Genomic DNA, 21,777 nt, shown 5'->3' with positions numbered 1-21,777 from the left:
TAGACACAGGCTTTGCACCTTCAGGGATTAGGATGTTGAGCATTGGGGGAATGGAAGTTACTACTTGATATGATTGTGACAGAGGTGAGGGTGAGGAGAGAACTGAGAGAATTGTTTTTAATTAATTTAAATTTAAAATCAAATATGAGGGGTACCTGAGTGGCTTGGTTGATTGAGCATCTGGCTTCAGTTCAGGACATGATCTCGCAGTTCTTGAGTTCGAGCCCCATGTCAGGCTCCAGCTCAGAGCCTAGAGCCTGCTTTGGATTCTGTGTCTCCCTATCTCTTTCTGCCCCTCCCCTGCTCACGCTCTGTCTCTCTCTGTCTCTGAAAAATGAATAAACGTTAAAAAAATCAGGGGCGCCTGGGTAGCTCAGTTGAACGAACATCTGACTCAGCTCAGGTCATGATCTCGCAGTTTGTGGGTTCAAGCCCCACGTCGGGTTCTGTGCTGACAGCTCAGAGCCTGGAGCCTGCTTGGGATTCTGTGCCTCCCTCCCTCTCTCTTTCCCTCCCCTGCTCACACTCGATCTCTCTCTGTCTCTCAAAAATAAACATTAAAAAATTTTTTTTAAAAAATCAGATATGAGAACTTAAGTCTGAGAACAGTCACAGGTAACAAGGAGCATAGCTTGCTGGCTGAGAAAAAGTGATGACTAGGTTAGTGAGCCCCAGTGAAACTTCTGGGTGTTGGTTGTGAAGGGCCTGGACCCCCGATGTACACGGGTGGAAATGACTTCTCATACTAGCCTGACCAAGGTCATGTTTGATTTGATTAACCTGGATAGATGGATAGGTTCTAAAGGCCAGAACCTGGTCCTCTTGGCCAATCCTCCTCCCCCTTTTTGCTGATCCTTTCTTGGGGGCCTGTGGGGTCTGAGAGGGTTGGAGGGCAGAGGAGCATTGCAGGGCTTACTGGAGAATGGGGCCGCCACACCAGAAAGAGAAATAGAGTTGGGAGAATAGATTCTGGGGGGAAATGATTATAGAACTTCCAACTGTGACATGTCCATTTTTAGTGACACATGCTGAGTGTCATTGTGCAGTAGCATGGGCTCGTGGCCTAGTGTCAGCAGGTGTGCCTTCAGAGTCAGGCATCCTCCTGAGAATATTACTTGGTTAAGTGGAGTAGGACTTTAAGTTGTGTGAAATATTTGATCTGAGTAAGGATTTTCAGAGTTCTTTATTAGATTTAGTTCAGTCTCTGTGTGGTTGCAGCAGTCAGAAAAAACCTTGATTCAGTCTGATTGAACCTTTTTCCCTTCCAGATTGATTCTCTTACAGGCCTTGGAGTGGTTAAAGTAGAATGTGGATCCCAGTTTTCTGTTGCCCTTACCAAATCTGGCGCTGTTTATACATGGTATGCAAGATTCTGTTTGTTTAACCTCACAAAACCAGTTTGTTAATTTGAAGTTATATTAACTGACATCTCATAGACTGAGATGTAACTTCTATAGCAGGCTGTGATTTGTGTCCTGAAGTATGGTGCTTATGCCAGGAGGGTGGGACGGGGTGGTAAACGACAGGGCCTTGCACTCATAATTCGATGTTTCATTTTGTGCAGGGGCAAAGGTGACTATCACAGGCTGGGCCATGGATCTGACGACCATGTTAGAAGACCTCGGCAGGTTCAGGGGTTGCAGGGGAAGAAAGTCATTGCCATTGCCACTGGCTCCCTGCATTGTGTGTGCTGCACTGAGGACGGTAGGTGGGGAGGCCCGGTGTTGCAGCACAGAGGCCTTTAAATCTAAGAAGTCCGGTCAGGGATAATATATGCATATATATTATCTGAGAATTTCTGTGGTGAGCAGGGCCTGGTGTTAACACCTCTGAATATGTTAAATTTCATGGCTGTGCAGAAAAGAGCAGAGTATACCTGATACTGTTGTCCTTAGGAAGGGCTGCTTGCAAGGTGAGCCTCAGCTGGCTGCTGGGAAACGAATTTGGGGAGGGCTCTCTCCCTTCCCTAATTGACAAGAGGCCTTGCTTTGCCTAAAACTGCACAATGTGGTCTCTGCTGAAACCTGTTTCCTGGAACATGGGTATGTGCCAGGTGGAGGTGCCCATGTGACAGCCCTAGTGAAAACTAGGGGCTCTAATGAGCTTTCCTGGTCGAAGGCACTTTGCATGTGTTGTCACAACTCTTTGCTAGAGGAATTAAACTTGTGCTGTGTAACTCCACTGGCATAGGGTCCTTGGAAGCTTGCATCTGGTTTTCTCTGGACTTCACCCATGCGCCTTTTCCCTTTGCTGATTTTATTTCATATTCTTTCACTGTAATCATAGCTGAGTATGACTATATGCTGAGGCCTGGGCATTCACCCAATGAATCAGCAAACCTGAAGGTGGTCTTGGGGACCCCAGTACAATGGCAAAAGGGACTTTATAGATAGAAGTAAGGTTGATCATTAGCTGACTTTACAATTGAAGTTATTCTAGATTATTTGGTGGGCTAGTGTAATTACATAGACCCTTCACAACAGAAAAGGAGGCCAAAGAGTCAGTCAGATGTGACAGAGAAGAGGCAGGAGAGAGTTTTCAAAGTGTGAGAGAATCTTGATCCACCATTGTTGGCTTTGAAGATGGAGGAAAGGGACCAGGGAATATTGGTGGCCTTGGGAAGCTGGGATCAGCCATCAGCTGATAGCCCACAAGGAAACAAGACCTTGGTCTTCCCAAGAACTGAATTCTTCCAACAGTCTGCATAAACAAGGAAATGAGCTCTCCCCTAGAGCATCCGGAAAGGATGAGCCTGCTGATATCTAGGCTTTAGCCTAGTCAGACTCCTGTTGGTCTTCTGACCTACAGAACTGAAAGAACTGTTTAAGCCAGTAAGTTGTGGTAATTTGTTATGGCAGTAATAGAAAACTAGTGTATCATCTTTTATTAAAAGAGCCATTTCCCCCCAGTTTTGTCTCCTTTTAAAGCCTTTGATAAATTATATGAACATGTGCCCTTTAATTGTTTCATTGATGGAAAAGTTTCCTATATGAATAAGCAATTTTTATGGCTTATCATGGGACTGGCATTATAGTTCTTAACCAAGAACTTACAATACATTTTTTTATTTGCTTTAATTCTTTAAATTTTTGAAGCAAATCACACACTTAGAGAATAGGTGGAAGTGCAGTACAAAGAACTTTTTTTTTTTTATCCGTTTGAGAGGTGCTGCCCTGATGCTCCATCACCCTGAACATTTGAGTGTATATTTTACAAATAGGAACAGCTACTAAACATTCCCAACATGGCTGTTCATTTGGGAAATTCACACTGGTTATTACTCCACCTAATCTTCACTCCCATTCATGTTATAGCACAGGTTATACTTAGCTGTCATTTTAATGTCTCATCTTCTCTGAGACAATCCTCAGTTGTCCCTGAGTGTCATTCTTTGACACTTCTTCAATCTTCCTGAGCTTTTTGGACTGTGACACATTTAAAGATTACAGGCTGTTTATTTTGTAGAACATCCCTCAATTTGAGTTTGTCAGATATCTCCTCAGTAGATTCAGGTTGCACATCTGTGATCTTAATTCAGTCTGTGTTGTTAATTCATTCTAAATTCATCAGGTGTCATATAGTTTTTCTTTGTCCCAGTGGTGTTAACTTGATTAAGGTGGTGGCTGCTAGGCTTTTCCATTCTGAATATCTTTTGTAACTAGTAAGTATTTGGGAGGGTATTTGAAGCTATTTAAATATCCCTTTTCTCATTGTATATTTTATTCTCATCAAATATTTGATATTTGTTTTTAATTTATATCTATGTGGGACTCATGGTTTCCTAATTTATTCATTGGATTGTACGTAATCTGTTACTGTTAACAATTTTGATGCTGAAATTGGCCCTGTTAGGCTAGCTTTATTTCCTTTTTTTTTTTTTTTTTTTTTTTAACGTTTATTTATTTTTGAGACAGAGAGAGACAGAGCATGAACAGGGGAGGGGCAGAGGGAGAGGGAGACACAGAATCTGAAACAGGCTCCAGGCTCTGAGGTGTCAGCACAGAGCCCGATGTGGGGCTCGAACTCACGGACCGCGAGATCATGACCTGAGCCGAAGTCAGATGCTTAACCGAATGAGCCACCCAGGCGCCCCTTTATTTCCTGATGTGTGCCCATCATTCACTGGGTATTTCCTTGCTTTCTGGCACAGTAAGACACCCTATCTTCTTGACCCTCCAAGGCCCAAGCCTAGCATTGACCATTTCCACAAGGAGTCTTGGTGTCTTTAGAGGACAATGGTGTTTAGAAGACAAGATCAGGTCGATAGATGTGCTCATTGCTCATTGCTCTCTCTGGCTCAAAAATAAATAAACATTAAAAAAAGATTAAAATCCTTGATAGTCTACAACACACTAGAGAGGTTAATATGGTAACTAAAAGGAGAACAATGGCCAAGGATGTGATGTGCTCATTATATATATATGTAAATAATATACAAATTTGCATCTATGTTTATTTTTGTGTGTGTATATATATATATATATATTGAATACCACACATTCACACCAGGAGCCCAGGTTCTAGTTCTATACCACAGGATTCATTCTAATTTTCTTTCTTTCCACACTTACAACTCCTTTCTCTTTTGGTGAGAAGTCTGGATTTCATTATCTCTAATATAGGTATCCACTCACTCTGCCTGAATGTGACCAGTGCCCCATCATTACCTTTGCTCTCTCCCCTGCATGGATCCTTACCTGACTCGGGCTGTGACTGCCCATTCTGGGCCACCCCCACACATGGGCCACTCTGCTTGGGCCAACTCCCCACACTGAGCGACCCCCTGTATGGAAGTTTTTGTCATGTATGGATTCTGATTCTCTGCATCCAGTTGTACCTCTGCAGAGAAGTCCTCCTCTCCTTACTTGTGCTGTAACACTGACCCAGTGGCTTTAGGACTGAATTGTCTAGGGTGGGAATGGGCCAGCAAGCACACTGCCGTTGATCATGTAAGCACTGCACTTTACAGAGTGCTGCTTATGGCTGCATGGCTCTCTTAGGAGTCTTTGTGGAATATGGCAAGGCTAATCTCTAGAAAACTAACCTCATTTCTATTTTAGTCACCAAGTGACCTTACCCTAGAATAGTTTTCTGGTGGTGTTTCATGGTTGGGATCTAGTATGGTACACTGAAAAATATGATTCTCATTATGATGAATCTCATGTTTGGGATATGAATAACTATAGGAAGAACTATGTGTTCCTTTAAAAACAGGTTGTGTTTTTAAAAAAAAAAAACTGATTTTTTTCTCTCCATTTAACATAAAAAATTAATTTGGGCAGTTAAGGATATTGCCATCTGTTTTACTATTACTTGTTCTGGTAAAGAACTGTTACAGTTATGTGCTTACTCCTGTGAACAAATGCTATTGTATTTTTAAGACCAGAGTCTTGTGCCTCTTACTAGAAAAGGCACGTTGGCCAGCAGGGGCTCTCAGGAGTTCTGAGAAGCGTGCTCCCTCTTTGGATGCTGCAATTAGAGACATCTAGGTCACACATGAAGTTGACATTCAGACAGCTGACCACCAGCACCATTTGAAGGGAGAGATGATTGTGATGGGAAGATGGTAGAGGTTGTGCATTCACTGGTCCTAGTATACAAGTTCTTGTTCTAAATCCACTTCATTTAGGTGAAGTTTATACGTGGGGCGACAATGATGAGGGACAACTGGGAGATGGAACCACAAATGCTATCCAGAGGCCTCGGTTGGTAGCTGCCCTTCAGGGTAAGAAGGTCAACCGGGTGGCCTGCGGCTCAGCACACACCCTTGCCTGGTCAACCAGCAAGCCTGCCAGTGCTGGGAAGCTGCCTGCACAGGTTCGTACTGGTTGGGCTGGGTGGGCTAGGAGGTATACAAGTAGTGACAGAGTTACTATCTGTATATTGAATTATGCATGTAAGTAAGCCACACTCACATTTCATTTTCCATTGTATATTTACACAGGTGTTCCACTGAAAATAATTCAGGTTAATATTCACATTAACCAACATTGTCCATATATCCATGTGTCACCTTCATTCTAAATCTTATAAACTGTACAAAACCATTCTGATAGTACAAGCTGCACACTTTCCTTAGTAAATGTATTTCTATAGACTAATTTTTAGCATTTTCCTTGGTTCACATTACTTGGCTCAAGCAGTCAAACTGGCCAGACTATTATTCTAAAACCAATAAAGTTTTTCACATCAGACTCTGAAGTCTCAGTGATTCCTTGTTTTTGAAAAAAAAAAAAAAAAAACAAAAAAAAACACTTTTTCAGAATTCATCTACAAACTGTGACTTATCTGTGCATTTGACACCTAAGTTGATTTAATGTAGTTTCAACATTTCAGGTTCCCATGGAATACAATCACTTGCAGGAAATCCCCATAATAGCACTGCGGAACCGGCTGCTGCTTCTGCATCACATCTCAGAGCTCTTCTGCCCCTGTATCCCCATGTTCGACCTGGAGGGCTCTCTGGATGAAACTGGACATGGGCCTTCTGTGGGGTTTGACACTCTACGAGGAATTCTGATATCCCAGGGAAAGGTACTCTTGTAGCAATCTTTGCTATAGGCAAAACTGGTATTTTCAGTAAAATTTAATCCAACAAAAATTCCCAAATTGGGAGTAGACAGAATACAGTTTATTCAGCAGAGACTCATTGTTGAGTACCTGCTATATGCCAGGCTCTGTTCTGGGTGCTCAGAATATATCAGTGAAAAGCAGACAAAAATTTCTTCTCTTTTGGAGCTTACATTAAAAATTAATAGTGTGGTGCGTTATTTCCCTGTTGTAATCTCTGCTTGCTAACTCTCCCCTTTAAGGGGTGGGGTGGTTTGCAAAACTAAGCCTCGTTCTTGCCCATGTTCTCTGCTTACCTAGCCATGAGGCATTATGGCAAATCTCCACTGGCAGCAGGAAGGATAAATGAGATAATTTCTTCCCCAGGGATGTCCAGCAGAGGGTGCCAGATATTATACATCATTTAGATAGAAATTCAATATCAGGATATGTAGAGATTCCTAGTCAAAGGATAATTTGTGAATAGAATCATGAAGGAGGGCATCTAAAAATCACTGGACATATTTTGACCTGTTGACATTTGTAATAATTTGAGCTTTTTAGAAATAGGATGCCTGATTCAGGAGTTAAGAGTTTCCCATTACTGGACATCAAGTTTCTGGCAAGTAGGTTGGCAGGATGTTCTAAAAGAACCATTGTGTGGTAGGGGTAATATTTGTGTAGAAAAAAGCATAGAGGTCAGATTGAGAACTCCTAATTCTGAAAAGCCTATGATTCTGAGACCTATTTTGTAACTTATTTTGTTATCAAAGATTACGGTCCCTTTTTTTTTTTTTTTTTTAATAATAAAATCTGTATTATTTGGAGTCCTATCCAAACAGATTTATTCTTTTTTAAGAATAGCTTTGTTTGCGCTTAGCTGGAGGGGACTGGTCCACACATTTTATTTTCATGTGTGGCTTAGAGACAAGTGGACATTGATAAGGATTGTAGTAATGTAAGATCTCTCTGATGATGGGGAAGAGGAAAAAGTTGTATGCAGTTAACATTGATAAGAAACTTAACTTCAACCATTTTTTTTTTAATTTTTTTTTTTAACGTTTATTTATTTTTGAGACAGAGAGAGACAGAGCATGAACAGGGGAGGGGCAGGAAGAGAGGGAGACACAGAATCCGAAACAGGCTCCAGGCTCTGAGCTGTCAGCACAGAGCCTGATGCGGGGCTCGAACTCACAGACCGTGAGATCATGACCTGAGCCGAAGTCGGACGCTTAACCGACTGAGCCACCCAGGTGCCCCAACTTCAACCATTTTTTAATAATAAAAAGTAGCAAATTGATCCCTTTTACCATTTTTTAAAAATCTATCAGAGTGGAGATGATAATAGGCAGCTAGGAAAAAGCCTTTCCTCATAGGGAGACAACCAAGTGAGAGGCAGGATGGATCCCACATGGATTGCATGAGTGTTCTGCAGGCTGTGAGCACAGGGGCAGGACAGCAGGAGCACTGAAGGAGTCTGGCAGGCAACTTCAGTGGCAGAGAATGTGTAATCAGCCTCTATTTTGGTCCTGGGTGAGAAAGGATTACATCTGCTGGAAAATTTGGGAAATGCGTGTTGGTGGTGACCATGGAACATTATTACCAGTATGCAATTCAGAGCACAGAAGAGAGAGCATCATAGGAGACCCCTGCTGGATCAGGCCATCAGAGAAGGGAAATGCATGTCCCTGTGGAGGAGGAGCTGTCCTTGACTCTGGGCAGAGCAGTCAGGAAAGCAGAGGTCAGGCGGGATGGAGGACAAAACTAGCTGGTAGGTGTTGTACAAGGGTGCATGGTGATGGGTGCACCTATGCGAGCCCCTGTGTGGCGTAGGGTGCCCTGTGAAAGTCCCTTTGTGGTAATGGGTGGACCACTGTGAGGTGTGATGGGTCTGTCTCTGTGGGCTGGTTGCCTCTATGACACTCTTACTTGACTTTCTCTACCTCTGAGGCCTCATCTTTGGGCTGCTTAGGGCTCTTGCCCTTCCTGCTTTCAGAGGTTGGAGTTCTGACCTGGGAGAGGGACCTGGATACTCTTGTAGGTACCTTGTGCTCCCCCAACCATGCTATCTGTGGACAACGGCAGAGTTATCCACTTGGCAGAGACCTGGGACTCCCATCGCTCCTATCTCGTTTGTGTCTCTTGAGTCTCCTTCCCTACCCCTGTGCTCACTGGTGCTGCCGGTGCCCTGGTCCATATGAGTATGGCAAGCCTACCTGTACGTGGGTGTCACTGGGCCCCAGTATTCAGGTTTCTGTCAGTGTATGGTACCTATATGTTTCCTCCTTCACTGGTCTCTCATTCTCACCCCAAGCCTGGATCAACATACAGGACTCCCTGGCCCTGCTGCTGGTTTGTGGTTTTGTCACAACAGTGACACTGAGGCATAGTGTTTAATGTCAGTCCTGCCACGAGTGGACTTGTGGTCTGTCTGGGAGACCTTGGCTTTTCTAGTTAATCCTCAGGGCCTGGCCTGAGTCCCAAGTCAGAGCAGATATGTGCCAGACTCTGGCCCTCCCCACCCTGTGCCCAGAGCATGGTGGGCTTCTCTTGCCTCCAGATGGGGGGCAGAGAACACAGGTGGGCCTCTGCATAGGCTGTGCCTCTGGCACCACCTCACAATTTGGAAAAGAAGAGTTTGTAGTTACTGTTCTTAAGAAAATTTGACTTTTAGGAGAGAATATTTAAAACAAAACTATGACATGATTTATCTATGGATAATAATATTTCTTATGTCAGATTCTAAATTTTGTCTATCCATCATATTTTAGGAGGCAGCTTTCCGTAAAGTAGTACAAGCAACTATGGTGCGAGATCGCCAGCATGGGCCTGTGGTAGAGTTGAACCGAATTCAGGTAACAAGTGGAAATTGTTCTGAGTCTGACACTTCGCAGATAAGATGGTTTTGTGGTTGGGAGTTGTGGCTCCACAGCCTGGGGGAACAGCAAACTTTCTCTTGTGCCCTTGCCTTAGAGAGCAAGGTATTACCTGTCTATGGTGTCCTGTGGTGCTGAGCTTTTTAGTTGGGAATGTAAATTGTTTTGTTTGTAACAGAAGTAAGAAAGATTTATTTCAGATAATCCAGAAGCATGCATACAGATAAGCAAAGAGGGGTAAAAATGACCCATATTTCCACCACATGGCGATAATTACTGCTGACAGTTGGAGGTGTGTTTGTATGTTTGTTATAACTGAAACTGGGTGCCTCTCTTTTGTAACTTGCTATTTTTTCCCCCTGAAAACACTGTAAGCACCTCTCCTTGCAATACAGTGGGAGTGTGGGATTATTTTTGCTGACCAGCTACCCCATGTTCTCTTGGTTTTTCTGTGCAGGAGGCTAGAAAACCATGCCCACTTTTCTGGAATACAGCTGTGCTACTCATCACAGCCCCAACTACAAGTGTATCTTCAGTTGCCCTTCTTGGGTTAGGTTCTGAGAAGGAGGTTAGGTCAGAGGCCCTCCATGCATCAAATTGTATGTGGGGACAGTCCCCATACCCACCAGCCTCACACCCTTCCTGGCTCTGATAGCTTTCTTTGCCCACTTAATAGACCAGAATCACTAATACTGTTCTCTAGTAATGAATAAATGAAAAGTAGACCATCTCTGAATTAATACTGCTGCCAAGTATAGATAAGCTTACAATTTAAAAAATTAACTGGATACCAGAGGAGCTCCAGTACTGATTATGGTATTGTGTGGTACTTGACATTTAACATGCAAATGAATTGGGCCCCACCTCTTGGAACAGAAACAGAGAGTTATGAAGAACAAATTCTTTGTTCCTTTATATTAACACATGATTTCTACCCTGGTGTTGGTTATATGACTAGACATTTCTCCAGAGTTGTACTTGGGGGCATTTTGAATTAAGACACAAACTCTTATCGTTTGTTGGAGAACACATGTGACCACACTGATGGATGTGGTCCCTTCACTGACGTCAGACTGTTTAATGCTAAGCTCTAGGTCAGTCAGCCTACTCTACAAACAAATGGGCTGTTTAATTAGGTTCATGAAAAAGGTTTTATTTCCGCACCTTGGAGGATCATTTTGGTTTGCTCTACATTATTAGGTCTTAAACACTAAAGTTCATAAGTGAGGAAAGCTCACCTAACAGATTGTTGGGCATTCCTAGATCGTATGCATGCCCTAGCCACATATAGGTGCCTGATCAGGGTCAGTGACCTGATACAGGTGGTCAAATCTGGGGCTTTTGGCATCATTGAACCTTGCTTACCTGGAACCCAAGTTAGGTGTGCCTTTTCTATCTTTCCCTTACCTCAGATTTTGCACTCATCATGTTTGGATGCCTCTTTCCTTCTAGTCTTTATATTCTACCACAATGCCTTGTGTTATGAAAATGTTCAGTACGTGTTTGAAAAAAACAGAATGGATAAAGGGCAAATTAATATTAGCATTTTTAAAAGGCACATAAACAACTTTCAATGCAGCATGCCATGCTACTCCAGTTATACCCAGTGACCTTCTGGTACCAGAGCCAGATCTTTTTCAATTCAGAGTTCATACTTCCATCCTGAAGCTGGAAAGATCTTCCACAAAGATAGACATAGAATTGTTTTTCTGATCAAAAATAGAGTACAGGATGAGAGTGGAAGGTATTCCACGAATCCAAGTTGAACTCAAGATACCAGTTGATCCAGAAAGGTGGTATCAACCATCCTGTGGTCACAGGATGCTCCTGGCATCAGCCTCCTCCCATGGGGATGCCACTGTAGATATTCTCATATTGTCTGTGCAAAGTGTTCTGGAGACACTAAAACATAGGCGTGTTCCTGGAGGGTTTTCTTTGTTTGAATTTGATTTAGTTTTATAACAGAATCTGAAAATCAGCGTGCATAAAAATTTTTAATTTAAAATTTATTACAGAATTAATGCATACTCATTTCTGAAAATTTAGAAAATTCAGATTAAAGGCAGTTAAAATGACCTATATTTCTACCGTCCAGAAGTAGCCACTGGTATACAGGTGCATCCATGCAGAGTCATAGCTGTCTTATCATAGCCATTTCCTTCAGAGGAGCCAAAAGCATCAGCCTCTGTTAACTGGTATTATGAATGGAGGTGATGTGACATTCACAATGGGAAGCTGGGTCTGTGGCTTGTTCCTTATGAACAGACACACCTCTCTTCCTTTCTTTAGCACAGTTTCCATCAGGGATTTGGGTACCTTAAAGAACTGCTGTGAGGTTTAAATAAAATCACATCTGTGAGCATAGAGCCAAATGTGTGGCACACACAGAAAATTTCATTCCTTAGGAGTCTGTTATCATTAGTGTTATTATTTATAAGTCTTGTTTATGGTTATTTGTGTGTGAGAATTAGCTATTTATTTTAAAAATTTTTTTTAACGTTTGTTCATTTTTGAGAGATGGAGGGAGACAGAGCGTGAGTGGGGAAGGGGCAGAGAGAGAGGGAGACATAGAATCCAAAGCAGGCTCCAAGGCTCTGAGCTGTCAGCACAGAGCTGACGCGGGGCTCGAACTCACGAACCATGAGATCATGACCCGAGCTGAAGTTGGACACCTAACCGACTGAGCCACCCAGGTGCTCCAAGAATTAGCTATTTAAACTCACCTTAGAACTCATTAAGAAGTTAAGGATTGTAAGAGTTTAGCTGGAGGAGGCAACAGAAAAGTGCATTTTCAAGATCATTTTTTCTTAACTTTTCATTTTGCAATTATTTCAGACTGAGCTTCTCAGGTGATTCTGAATCACAGCATAGCTAGCAAAGCTGTAGGGTTACTGAGTCCATACCAGGTGAGGGCCTTAAGGGCTCTTGGTCTGATCTGTTTGAAAATCTTAGATTGGGGGCACCTGGGTGGCTCAGTCGGTTAAGCGTCCGACTTTGGCTCAGGTCATGATCTCATGGTTTGTGGGTTCGAGCCCTGCATCAGGCTCTGTGCTGACAGTGACAGTTCAGAGCCTGGAGCCTGTTTCAGATTCTGTGTCTCCCTCTCTCTGTGCCCCTCCCCCACTCACGCTCTGTCTCCCTCTGTCTCAAAAATAAATAAACGTTAAAAAAAATTAAAAAAAAAAAAGAAAATCTTAGATTAGGATGAGAAATAAAGATAGGAAAAGTGATTGGGGGAAATGCAGTGACCCAAGGGTTGGAGTAGGATATGTGCAGGTGAGTAAGGGAGGGGAGCAGGGTTCTGTTCTGGCTGAGATAGTGGCTCCAGGTTTGGGTTCATAGTGCTGATAGTCTGCTAAGGAGAGCTGCTTTTGGAGCTCCTGGCATCTTATTCATGGAGGCCAAAGCAGAGCGGTAAAGTGGTTGGCCATAGTTAAGTTATGAAATGTGTGGATGATTCAGATTGTAGTTACCCCACCAGGTGCCACCACTCTGTGTGAATGACCAATGAGGTTTGTGATTTCTTGAAGGAATGTTTACTTAGACACCACCAGTCCTGAGGGGTGCTGGGCTGTGGCAATGTGCTGCAGGCATTTGGGTGACCAGAGGCCATGCCTCCCATGATTACAGCAGAGCTTCTATTGGCACAGCTGTCCAGCAGGCATCCTGTGCACGAGGCCTGAGCAGGTAAACATGTGTCGAGTGAGGGGAAAGGAGTGTGAAACCAGTCTTTGAGGTCCTCAGAAGGTTTGTGTGCAGGAAGTTAGAGACATGAGGTCCCTCTTGGGGGGAGGAGGGAGAATCATAGAGAAATGAGGTATGGCTTAGTCTAGAAGCTCTTCCACCTTGTACAGATGTGTTTTGTGGGTTTTGGTTTGTTTTGTTGGGGGATCACAGCAGCATCTGAGTGCTGCTGGCTGTGGACTCCATTCATGACAGCTCTTTAGGTCTGGTAGCAGAGTGCTGGCTGGACTTCTACTCTGGTGACCAAGGCAGAGGAAAAAAAAGGGTAACAGGAGGGGTAAGTGGCTATAGGGCTCATTATTGCCTAGGGCTGGTTGGCTGTGGAAGATAGAAGCTGTGTCCTTTCTGCTGCTGCAGCTGTTTCATATTTCTTTCTTTCTCCTCTGTAGGTCAAACGTTCAAGGAGTAAAGGTGGCCTAGCAGGCCCCGACGGGACCAAGTCTGTCTTTGGGCAGATGTGTGCTAAGATGAGCTCGTTTAGTCCTGACAGCCTCCTCCTCCCCCACCGTGTCTGGAAAGTCAAGTTTGTGGGTAAGAACTTGCATGCACTGCAGACCTGTGGTCCTGAGGGTTGTCAGTCTGAACACAGGCATTAGTGCAATGGGCATTACAAGGAGAGCTGAGAAGCCCAGCTGGCTGCACCCTGTGGGGTTTGCTGGGGTGACTATGAATTACTGATTCTCTTTTCTTTCAAGGTGAATCTGTGGATGACTGTGGTGGTGGCTACAGTGAGTCCATAGCTGAGATCTGTGAAGAACTGCAGAATGGACTCACCCCCCTTCTGATCGTGACGCCCAATGGTAGAGATGAGTCAGGTGCCAACCGTGACTGCTACCTGTTCAGCCCGGCCGCTAGGGCGCCCGTGCACACCAACATGTTCCGCTTTCTGGGTGAGCCTACTCACACAGGCATCGTGTGACTGTGTGTGCCTTAGTTAGCTTAATGTCTACTGTGTCTTGGGAATCACAGATATTTTGAGTACTGTATTTGGTCTTAGCTTTTTTGATGTGTACCTGCAGGGACATGCAGAACCCAGCCATCATTTGCTGGGTGCTAAGGGGCAGAAAGTGTCTTTGGCACTCAGAAGATCTGAAATTTCATATTTCTGTAGTTCAAATGTATCTGAAACTTGGAATCAGATCTGAGGGGATTTTGGTAGTTGGCCAGTCCCTTCCTCCTTTTGCATTAAGTATTTGTGCTGAGTGCTCCTGTTGCTGCCTGTACTTCTCCAGCCATTGCACCTACCTTCCTTGAGAAACTCCAGCTTTTGTTTTGTCATCAAAGGAACGGGGATTGGCCTCTGTGTGGTTTATATCCGTTGGTGGAAAGAGGAGGAGAATTAGAAACTCTCCCATAGGAATAAAAGGAACAAAGGAAATAATGAATTTAGAATAGGACAAAATGTTTTAAGGATGGACCTAACTTGGGGTGCCTGGGTAGCTCATTTGGTTTAGTGTCTAACTTTGGCTGAGGTCATGATCTCATGGTTCATGAGTTCGAGTCCCACATCGGGCTTGCTGCTGTCAGCACAGAGCCTGCTTCAGATCCTCTGTTCCCTTCTCTCTTTGCCTCTCTCTCTCTTTTTTTCTTTCTCAAAAATAAATAAACATTAAAAAAAAAAAAAAAAGGATGGACCTAAGTCTCCATGAATTTGGGTAGCACTGGGTTAGAAGGCACTGAGGCCCCAGTGTAGAGCTAGTCTCTACTGTGTTGTTGATTGAACTAGCTGTTTCATCATTGATTTCAAGTATCTACTGTCACTTGTGCTTTGAATGAGCAGGTGTGTTACTAGGCATTGCTATCCGGACTGGGAGTCCCTTGAGCCTCAACCTGGCTGAGCCTGTTTGGAAGCAGCTGGCTGGGATGAGCCTCACCATTGCAGACCTCAGCGAGGTAACCACCAGGAAGGTGGGGATGGGGAAATATGACACTTTGTGTACCTGATACAGAGTACAGGGGGTGCCTCAGGCTGCAGACTACCTTCTGGTAGCAAAGAAGGTCTATGGATATGAGGCCAGTTTGCTGCCATAACTTGGTAGACCATCTGTTTTGTGGTGCTTTGCAACTTGAAATCTTGTCAGATAATAATGTTCACCATTTTTCCTGTGGAGGAGGGGAGCTTGTGAGTGGCTGAGTGGTGGCTCCGACTTTCAGTGGGGGAGACATGACTGACCAACCACAGCCAGCATCCTCCCATTGGCCATCCTTCCCTTGGTACCATGACTGTAGGGTGAGATTCATCTCCATCCAGTGGCTGTTGCTCTCTTATTGGTTAATTTTAAGGACTTCCTTGAATTACAAGTTCTTTCCTCAGCTCCCTGGGTGAAGTACTTTCTCACTGCTGGTCTCTGTTATTTCCTGGCGTGTACAGTGCACCAACAGCTTGAGGTATGCCCAGTGCAGACTGAGGCCCCCTTGTGGCTGAGTGTCTCAGGTGTGAACTGCAGTCAGAGGTGTAGGAAAGAGCCAGACTTAACATGTCGGCTCCCTTTTTTCCCTTAAAAGGTTGATAAAGATTTTATCCCTGGGCTGATGTACATCCGTGACAATGAAGCCACCTCAGAGGAGTTTGAGGCCATGAGCCTGCCCTTCACTGTGCCAAGTGCAAGTGGTCAGGACATCCAGCTGAGCTCCAAGTACACACACATCACCCTGGACAACCGTGCAGAGTATGTTCGGCTGGCAATAAACTACAGGTGTGTGGTCATCTATCCTCCATTGTTTTGATTCAGTAAATAGCAAAAATAGAAAATGGTTTGCTTGGATGGCTGCATTTTTCAGAAATATCATACAGTAAAATGCTAATGGACTTGGTTCCAACTGCTGCTGATCTGTAGTCATCAAAACTTGTTTTGTAATCCGAGTCCGAGTACTCATTATTGCCTGAGATTCCTGGCTCTGACTAGAATACCAAGGTGGATAGAATTGCCCTGTTTTGGGAGCTGTCCGAACAGAGATCACAGGGCCTTTGGGTGCCCATCTGTGATCTGTCAACACTCCTGGGCAGGACTGTGCCTGGCCCCTGCCTGGCCATCACACCAGCATTCTGCATGGTTGCTGTGCGGCAGGTCCGCAACACCTGCCCTCCCCATATAGCTTCTGCTCATTGCTGCTTCCACCTGACATTACAAATCCATACAGTGTGGTCCTTGGGGACCTCATTCTCCAGAAGCACCTGGCCAGGTGTTGTGGTGAGACTGCATATTGGGTGGACTTTACTTGCTGAGTTCTGCTTGTGAGTGGTCCTGGCAACTGTGCTGTGCTGTCTCTCTGTGTTCATTTCTGCCTTGTGCCCTAACTCACCAGTCATGAGGGCCACAGTATCTGCTTCCAGAGGGTTCTTACTGTTGGTGCTCTGGAGCCTGGTTCTCTGATTATGCATATCTAATTCTGTGTGCAATAAATATTAAGAATTGTGTCTTGGAAGCTGTAGGTAGTTTTTAAAATTATCTTCTATGTGCCAGTGTAGCTGCACTCAGAATGTGATGCCATTTCTATAAGATGCATACCTTGGTCATCTGAGTGGTAAGTCTTGTTATAAGCAGGACAAGATCTGTGTTACCAAAGATAGAAATGCAAAGTGATTTTTCTCTTTCAGACTCCATGAATTTGATGAGCAGGTGGCTGCTGTTCGGGAGGGAATGGCCCGAGTTGTGCCTGTCCCCCTTCTTTCTCTGTTCACTGGATATGAGTTGGAGACAATGGTATGCCCCTAAGTGCTACTGACCTGGAACTGCCTTTTGCATATTGAGCCACCAAATCAGTGCCACTAGTTAATGTCTTGATTAAATCTTGCCCTTAATTTACATCTGAAGTAGCTCATGCCTGTTGAATGAAGTGAAAACATGTTCAGGAAGCTGGTGTTCCCTGCCTGCCTCTTTCCCTCCCTCGCAGCTATCACCCCACACCAGGGTGGAGCACAGGGTCAAGTGCACATCCATCTGAACACACAGGACCTATCCTCCCAGCCATCCACTCCAGCTCTCACAGCCATCCTGCCCCAAACAAGCCTTGGTAGAAAGAAAGAATGATTTGACTCTGTACTGAAGAGTCAAAAGTGTCAACCATCCCTGACAGTGTGTCCTTCTGCAGGTGTGTGGCAGCCCAGATATCCCTCTGCATCTTTTAAAGTCGGTGGCAACGTACAAAGGGATCGAGCCTTCTGCGTCCCTGATCCAGTGGTTCTGGGAGGTGATGGAGTCCTTCTCCAACACAGAGCGTTCCCTCTTCCTTCGCTTTGTGTGGGGCCGGACGAGACTGCCCAGGACCATCGCAGACTTCCGGGGCAGAGACTTTGTCATCCAGGTGCGGTTCCTCCACATCTCGTGGTGTCAGCTGTGGGGGCATGCTCCTTGCACACGATCCTACAGCAGATTAGAAATGGGACTCTCATGTTATATGGTTTTTCTTTCTTCCTGGGAACAAAAGCACACCAAACTTCTTTGATTTGATCACTCAGAATTTTATGACTACAGGATTTAGGTCTCACTTTCTACTTCTGGAAAATTTATCTGGCCACCACAAGAAGATACTGCTATTATGTTAGCACATTTGAGATTTTGAGCACACATGTCATTTAAAGCATATGTCTGATTCTCTGGTTGAATTAGGTAAATTAAGTAATGTTACTTACTGAGAAAAATAAGAGCACCATCAGACTGAGAGCAGGAGTTTTGCTTTGATTTCTAACTCGGTGATCTGATGGCCGGAAATAGGCTCCATTTATCTTCCAGGTCATGGGGACTCAGCTGCCCTCTCTCTCCCTCCTCCATCCTGAGGCACTGAGTATGACTTTCCAGGTAGCAATACCATGGGAGTGGGGAGCTTCCTCAGAGGGCAGATTGGGGTGGAGGGTCCATTCTCTCTGCATGCTTGGAAGGATTTGGGGATGGGTTTCTTCCTGAGCATAGCCTGACTCCAGTCTCTGGCCAGGGTTGCAAAAATAGTTGGAGATCTTTGAGAATACATATAGTTTTTCTCTCCTAAGGTGGGTAATTACTGGATTTCATCCACATGTCTTGCTGGCTTCATAATATCATATCTGTAGTAATTGAAAGGGGGCTAATGGTTCAAGGAGAATTCCCCATGTAAGTGAGTGCTGAGGACGTGCCTTCTGCCTGCCTTGTGCCAGGCCCTTTTTACAGCACTGATTTGTCAAAAGTAGTTGTCACAGTAACCAATTGCTATTTTTGACCATAAGTCCTAGGAATTATTGAGCTGTTCCTTTTAATTTCTAAAATTGACTATAGAGTATATGTTTTCTGATATTTTGTTACTCTTAGCCAAAAATGTTACGATTTTTGTGAGAGTCAAGATTCTAATGAACATAATAAAATACATTTGCAGTTTTATCTGTCCTTGCACACCATCTCTAATTATTTAACATTTTTTCATCAATAGGTATTGGATAAATACAACCCTCCTGACCACTTCCTTCCTGAGTCCTACACCTGCTTCTTTTTGCTGAAGTTGCCTAGGTATTCCTGTAAGCAGGTGCTGGAGGAGAAGCTGAAATATGCCATCCACTTTTGCAAATCAATAGACACAGATGATTACGCTCGCATAGCCCTTACGGGAGAGCCGGCTGCTGATGACAGTAGTGACGACTCGGAGAACGAGGATGTGGATTCATTTGCTTCAGACTCTACACAGGATTATTTAACAGGACACTGAGATAGAGAAATGCCATTCATCGCAAGACACCACGAGACTGAGCAAGAAGGCAGAGCATTACAGTTTAGAGTGCAGGAGGTATAATGTATTTGATGAGAAATATTAGGTCTCTAAAATGCATGGGGGTGGTCAGGGAGACTGATCGCTGGTGATTGAACAATGAATGGAATAATGATTGGGAAATCAGCCCTTGCACGAGGGGCACTATGTGGACACTAACATTTATTTTTGAGACTTAAAAGGGTCTTCTCACCCATAATGCTGCATTACATGTAGGACTTCTGTGTTTACTACAGTGTGTAAATGTTTATATAAATACTGAATTGCAGCATCCCAAAATGAATAAAAAGCCTTTTTACTTGTGGGTGCGATAGACTGTGTTTTTTTTCTTTTCAAGTGTTGTGCATTGTCTTGATTGTACATTGGAAATACTGTGTAATGATTAAATCGTATTATAAATACTTCAATTAATATTACCCTGAATTTGTTTATTAAAAGTTTTTTGAACATTAAATGATCAGTATTACTTGAATGCATCCAGAGATTATTTAAATCAAAACCAAAATAAAAAGGCCCTTGGTCTCCCTCTTCTCCCCAGGTGCACATTTTAGCATATGCGGTATGTAACTTGAATTGAGGCCTTTCTGTGAGCAGTATCTATGATAGAAGGTATACTATATATAATGCTTGTGTCTTGTATATCCCTAAATTTTAATTCCCTATGAATAAAACATCTGTCACAAAATTATAAGCTGAACTTTCTTACCTGGTTAGACTAGCACTTGGTGGTGTGCTACAACCAAAAAGTAGTCTTTGATATAGCATTAGTTAAAGCCATTCCAATCTAGGTTAGACTTTTTTGGTTACAAAAACCAAAGTCACTCTGGTGATAAAGGAGGAATGGGTATTAGGAGAAAGGAAAGTTTCAAGAGGAGTGGCTGGCATTGGGAGCTGGGGACCAGGAGCCTTCAGGATCCATTCCCCTGTCCTGCACCCCACCTGTCCTGGTTCCCATTCCCATCTGCCTAGGGTCAGGGGTGTGTTTCTGGTCTAGCCGGCCATGGGGTACTATTTGAGGTGCTTGTTCTAGGGTTGTGTGTATGGCAGGTTCCCTGCAAAGGGAAGGACAGAATAGGGTATGAAAGTTGGCCGACAGGTCTGGTGCACTAGAACTTGAGGTAAACTAGATGTAGGCAAAAGGAGGTATTGTATGTTGGGAGATGATTTCTTTATTCTGGGATACTACGTTTTGCATTAGAAAATCCAAAGAGAGGAAGTTTTTCCAGGAATTTATCCATGATCAAATTGATGAATGCCCAGATTAGTCTTTTATTTTTAACTCAGCTCAAAATCTCCATAATCTGCAAGGTATTTTTTAAATCACCAACCCTTTTGTTGTCAGTCAGCTTTTGCTGCTTAACAAACTACCCCCAAAGTCAGTGGCATACAAGATGCAGCATTTATTTCTCTCATGATCTGGGTTGGCTAGTCTTGGCTAAATGGCTCTAGACAACAGGTAAGGTAGGGCTCTGCTTCACAGATCTTTCTGTCCAGGGCAAGAGAACAAGTGAAAACAGGTGAGGCCTATGCTCAGAACTGAACTTTCACCTCCACCCACATTCTGTGGGCCAAAGCCAACCAAGTATGTGGCCAACCCCAAAACCAGTGGGCTGACAAATGTCTTTTGCCTATAGAATAGCAGTTCTCAGAAAAGTCTTGTTTGAGGATCCCTTGAGTTCCCTTTCATGGTGTCCCAGGAGGTCTTCCCTTTTCCAGCTATATATCTGCATGAGGCCAAATTTTCTTTATATCCTTCAACTGAAACTATATTGTAATATATGGATGGCAGAAGCAGAAATGGGATCCCAGGTATCTTCTCATAAGCCAGATAGTAAAACAGATTAACATGTTTAATACCATTCGTCCCACTAAATTTTTTAGTTTTGGAAAATAATTTTGCAGAATAGTATTCATGTTAATAAGTAGTGGGTTTGTTTTCCTTTTTTTTTTTCAATATATGAAATTTATTGTCAAATTGGTTTCCATACAACACCCAGTGCTCATCCCAAAAGGTGCCCTCCTCAATACCCATCACCCATCCTCCCCTCCCTCCCATCCCCCATCAACCCTCAGTTTGTTCTCAGTTTTTAAGAGTCTATTATGCTTTGGCTCTCTCCCACTCTAACCTCTTTTTTTTTTTTTTTTTCCCTTCCCCTCCCCCATGAGTTTCTGTTAAGTTTCTCAGGATCCACCTAAGAATTAAAACATATGGTATCTTTCTCTGTATGGCTTATTTCACTTAGCATAACACTCTCCAGTTCCGGGTTTGTTTTCTTTTAAAATGAATGAATATTTTAAAACTTTTTAGTTTTAATTTCCAACATGGTAACAATTGATAGATAGAACCTGGATAAAAATTAGTGAATGAAAAAGGGTTCTGAGTCAAACTGCTGCAGAGGAGGGAACTGCAAAGTCATGACCAGAAGTGTGGTCCAGAGATGTGCAAACAGATTGGGTACCCATACCTTCTACCACACTGGCTTTGTCTTTGCTGGGTTTGCACTGTTCAGAAGCACTTGTTTAAGACCTACTTGTTATGAGCTCTTTTTCTTTAACTTAGGAAATAGTGGAGGATTATCTATTTCCTATTTTTGTACTATTCCACTAAAAAAAAAAAAAAAATTAGGGACTTTGATTTTTTTAGGAAGAGTTTCATTTTTGTCCAAGACAAATCTCTAAGACAGTTACAGATCCTCTTCAATTTAATCTCTTTCTCTTATTTATGAAGCCTAAAGTTATAGTTCATTTTTTTAATGATAAACACTAAAATAATTTTGTGAGAGTGAGAGAATGTGAGTGTGTGTGCACGTGCAAATGTTCAGGGGAGAGGCAGAGAGAGAGACTCCCAGGCAGGCTGTGCACTGTCAGCACAGCG

General features: G+C 43.5%; 1 protein-coding gene across 1 annotated transcript in view; it reads left to right on the top strand.

Moving 5' to 3' along the window:
* Positions 1–19,587, top strand: part of HERC2 (HECT and RLD domain containing E3 ubiquitin protein ligase 2) — a 268,303-nt gene extending 248,716 nt beyond the window's left edge. The window contains 12 exon segments of the mRNA XM_007098938.3: positions 1,269–1,360; positions 1,565–1,704; positions 5,630–5,817; positions 6,337–6,534; positions 9,321–9,404; positions 13,559–13,700; positions 13,865–14,059; positions 14,950–15,062; positions 15,675–15,865; positions 16,768–16,873; positions 17,262–17,474; positions 18,570–19,587. Coding sequence (XP_007099000.2) covers positions 1,269–1,360; positions 1,565–1,704; positions 5,630–5,817; positions 6,337–6,534; positions 9,321–9,404; positions 13,559–13,700; positions 13,865–14,059; positions 14,950–15,062; positions 15,675–15,865; positions 16,768–16,873; positions 17,262–17,474; positions 18,570–18,842 — 1,935 coding nt within the window. The 3' untranslated portion in view covers positions 18,843–19,587.
* The last annotated feature ends 2,190 nt before the right edge of the window (positions 19,588–21,777 follow it).

This window comes from Panthera tigris, chromosome B3 (genome assembly GCF_018350195.1).
Source record: "Panthera tigris isolate Pti1 chromosome B3, P.tigris_Pti1_mat1.1, whole genome shotgun sequence".
In the NCBI taxonomy this organism is placed as follows: domain Eukaryota; kingdom Metazoa; phylum Chordata; class Mammalia; order Carnivora; family Felidae; genus Panthera; species Panthera tigris.
This window is presented reverse-complemented; position numbering and strand designations above follow the sequence as displayed.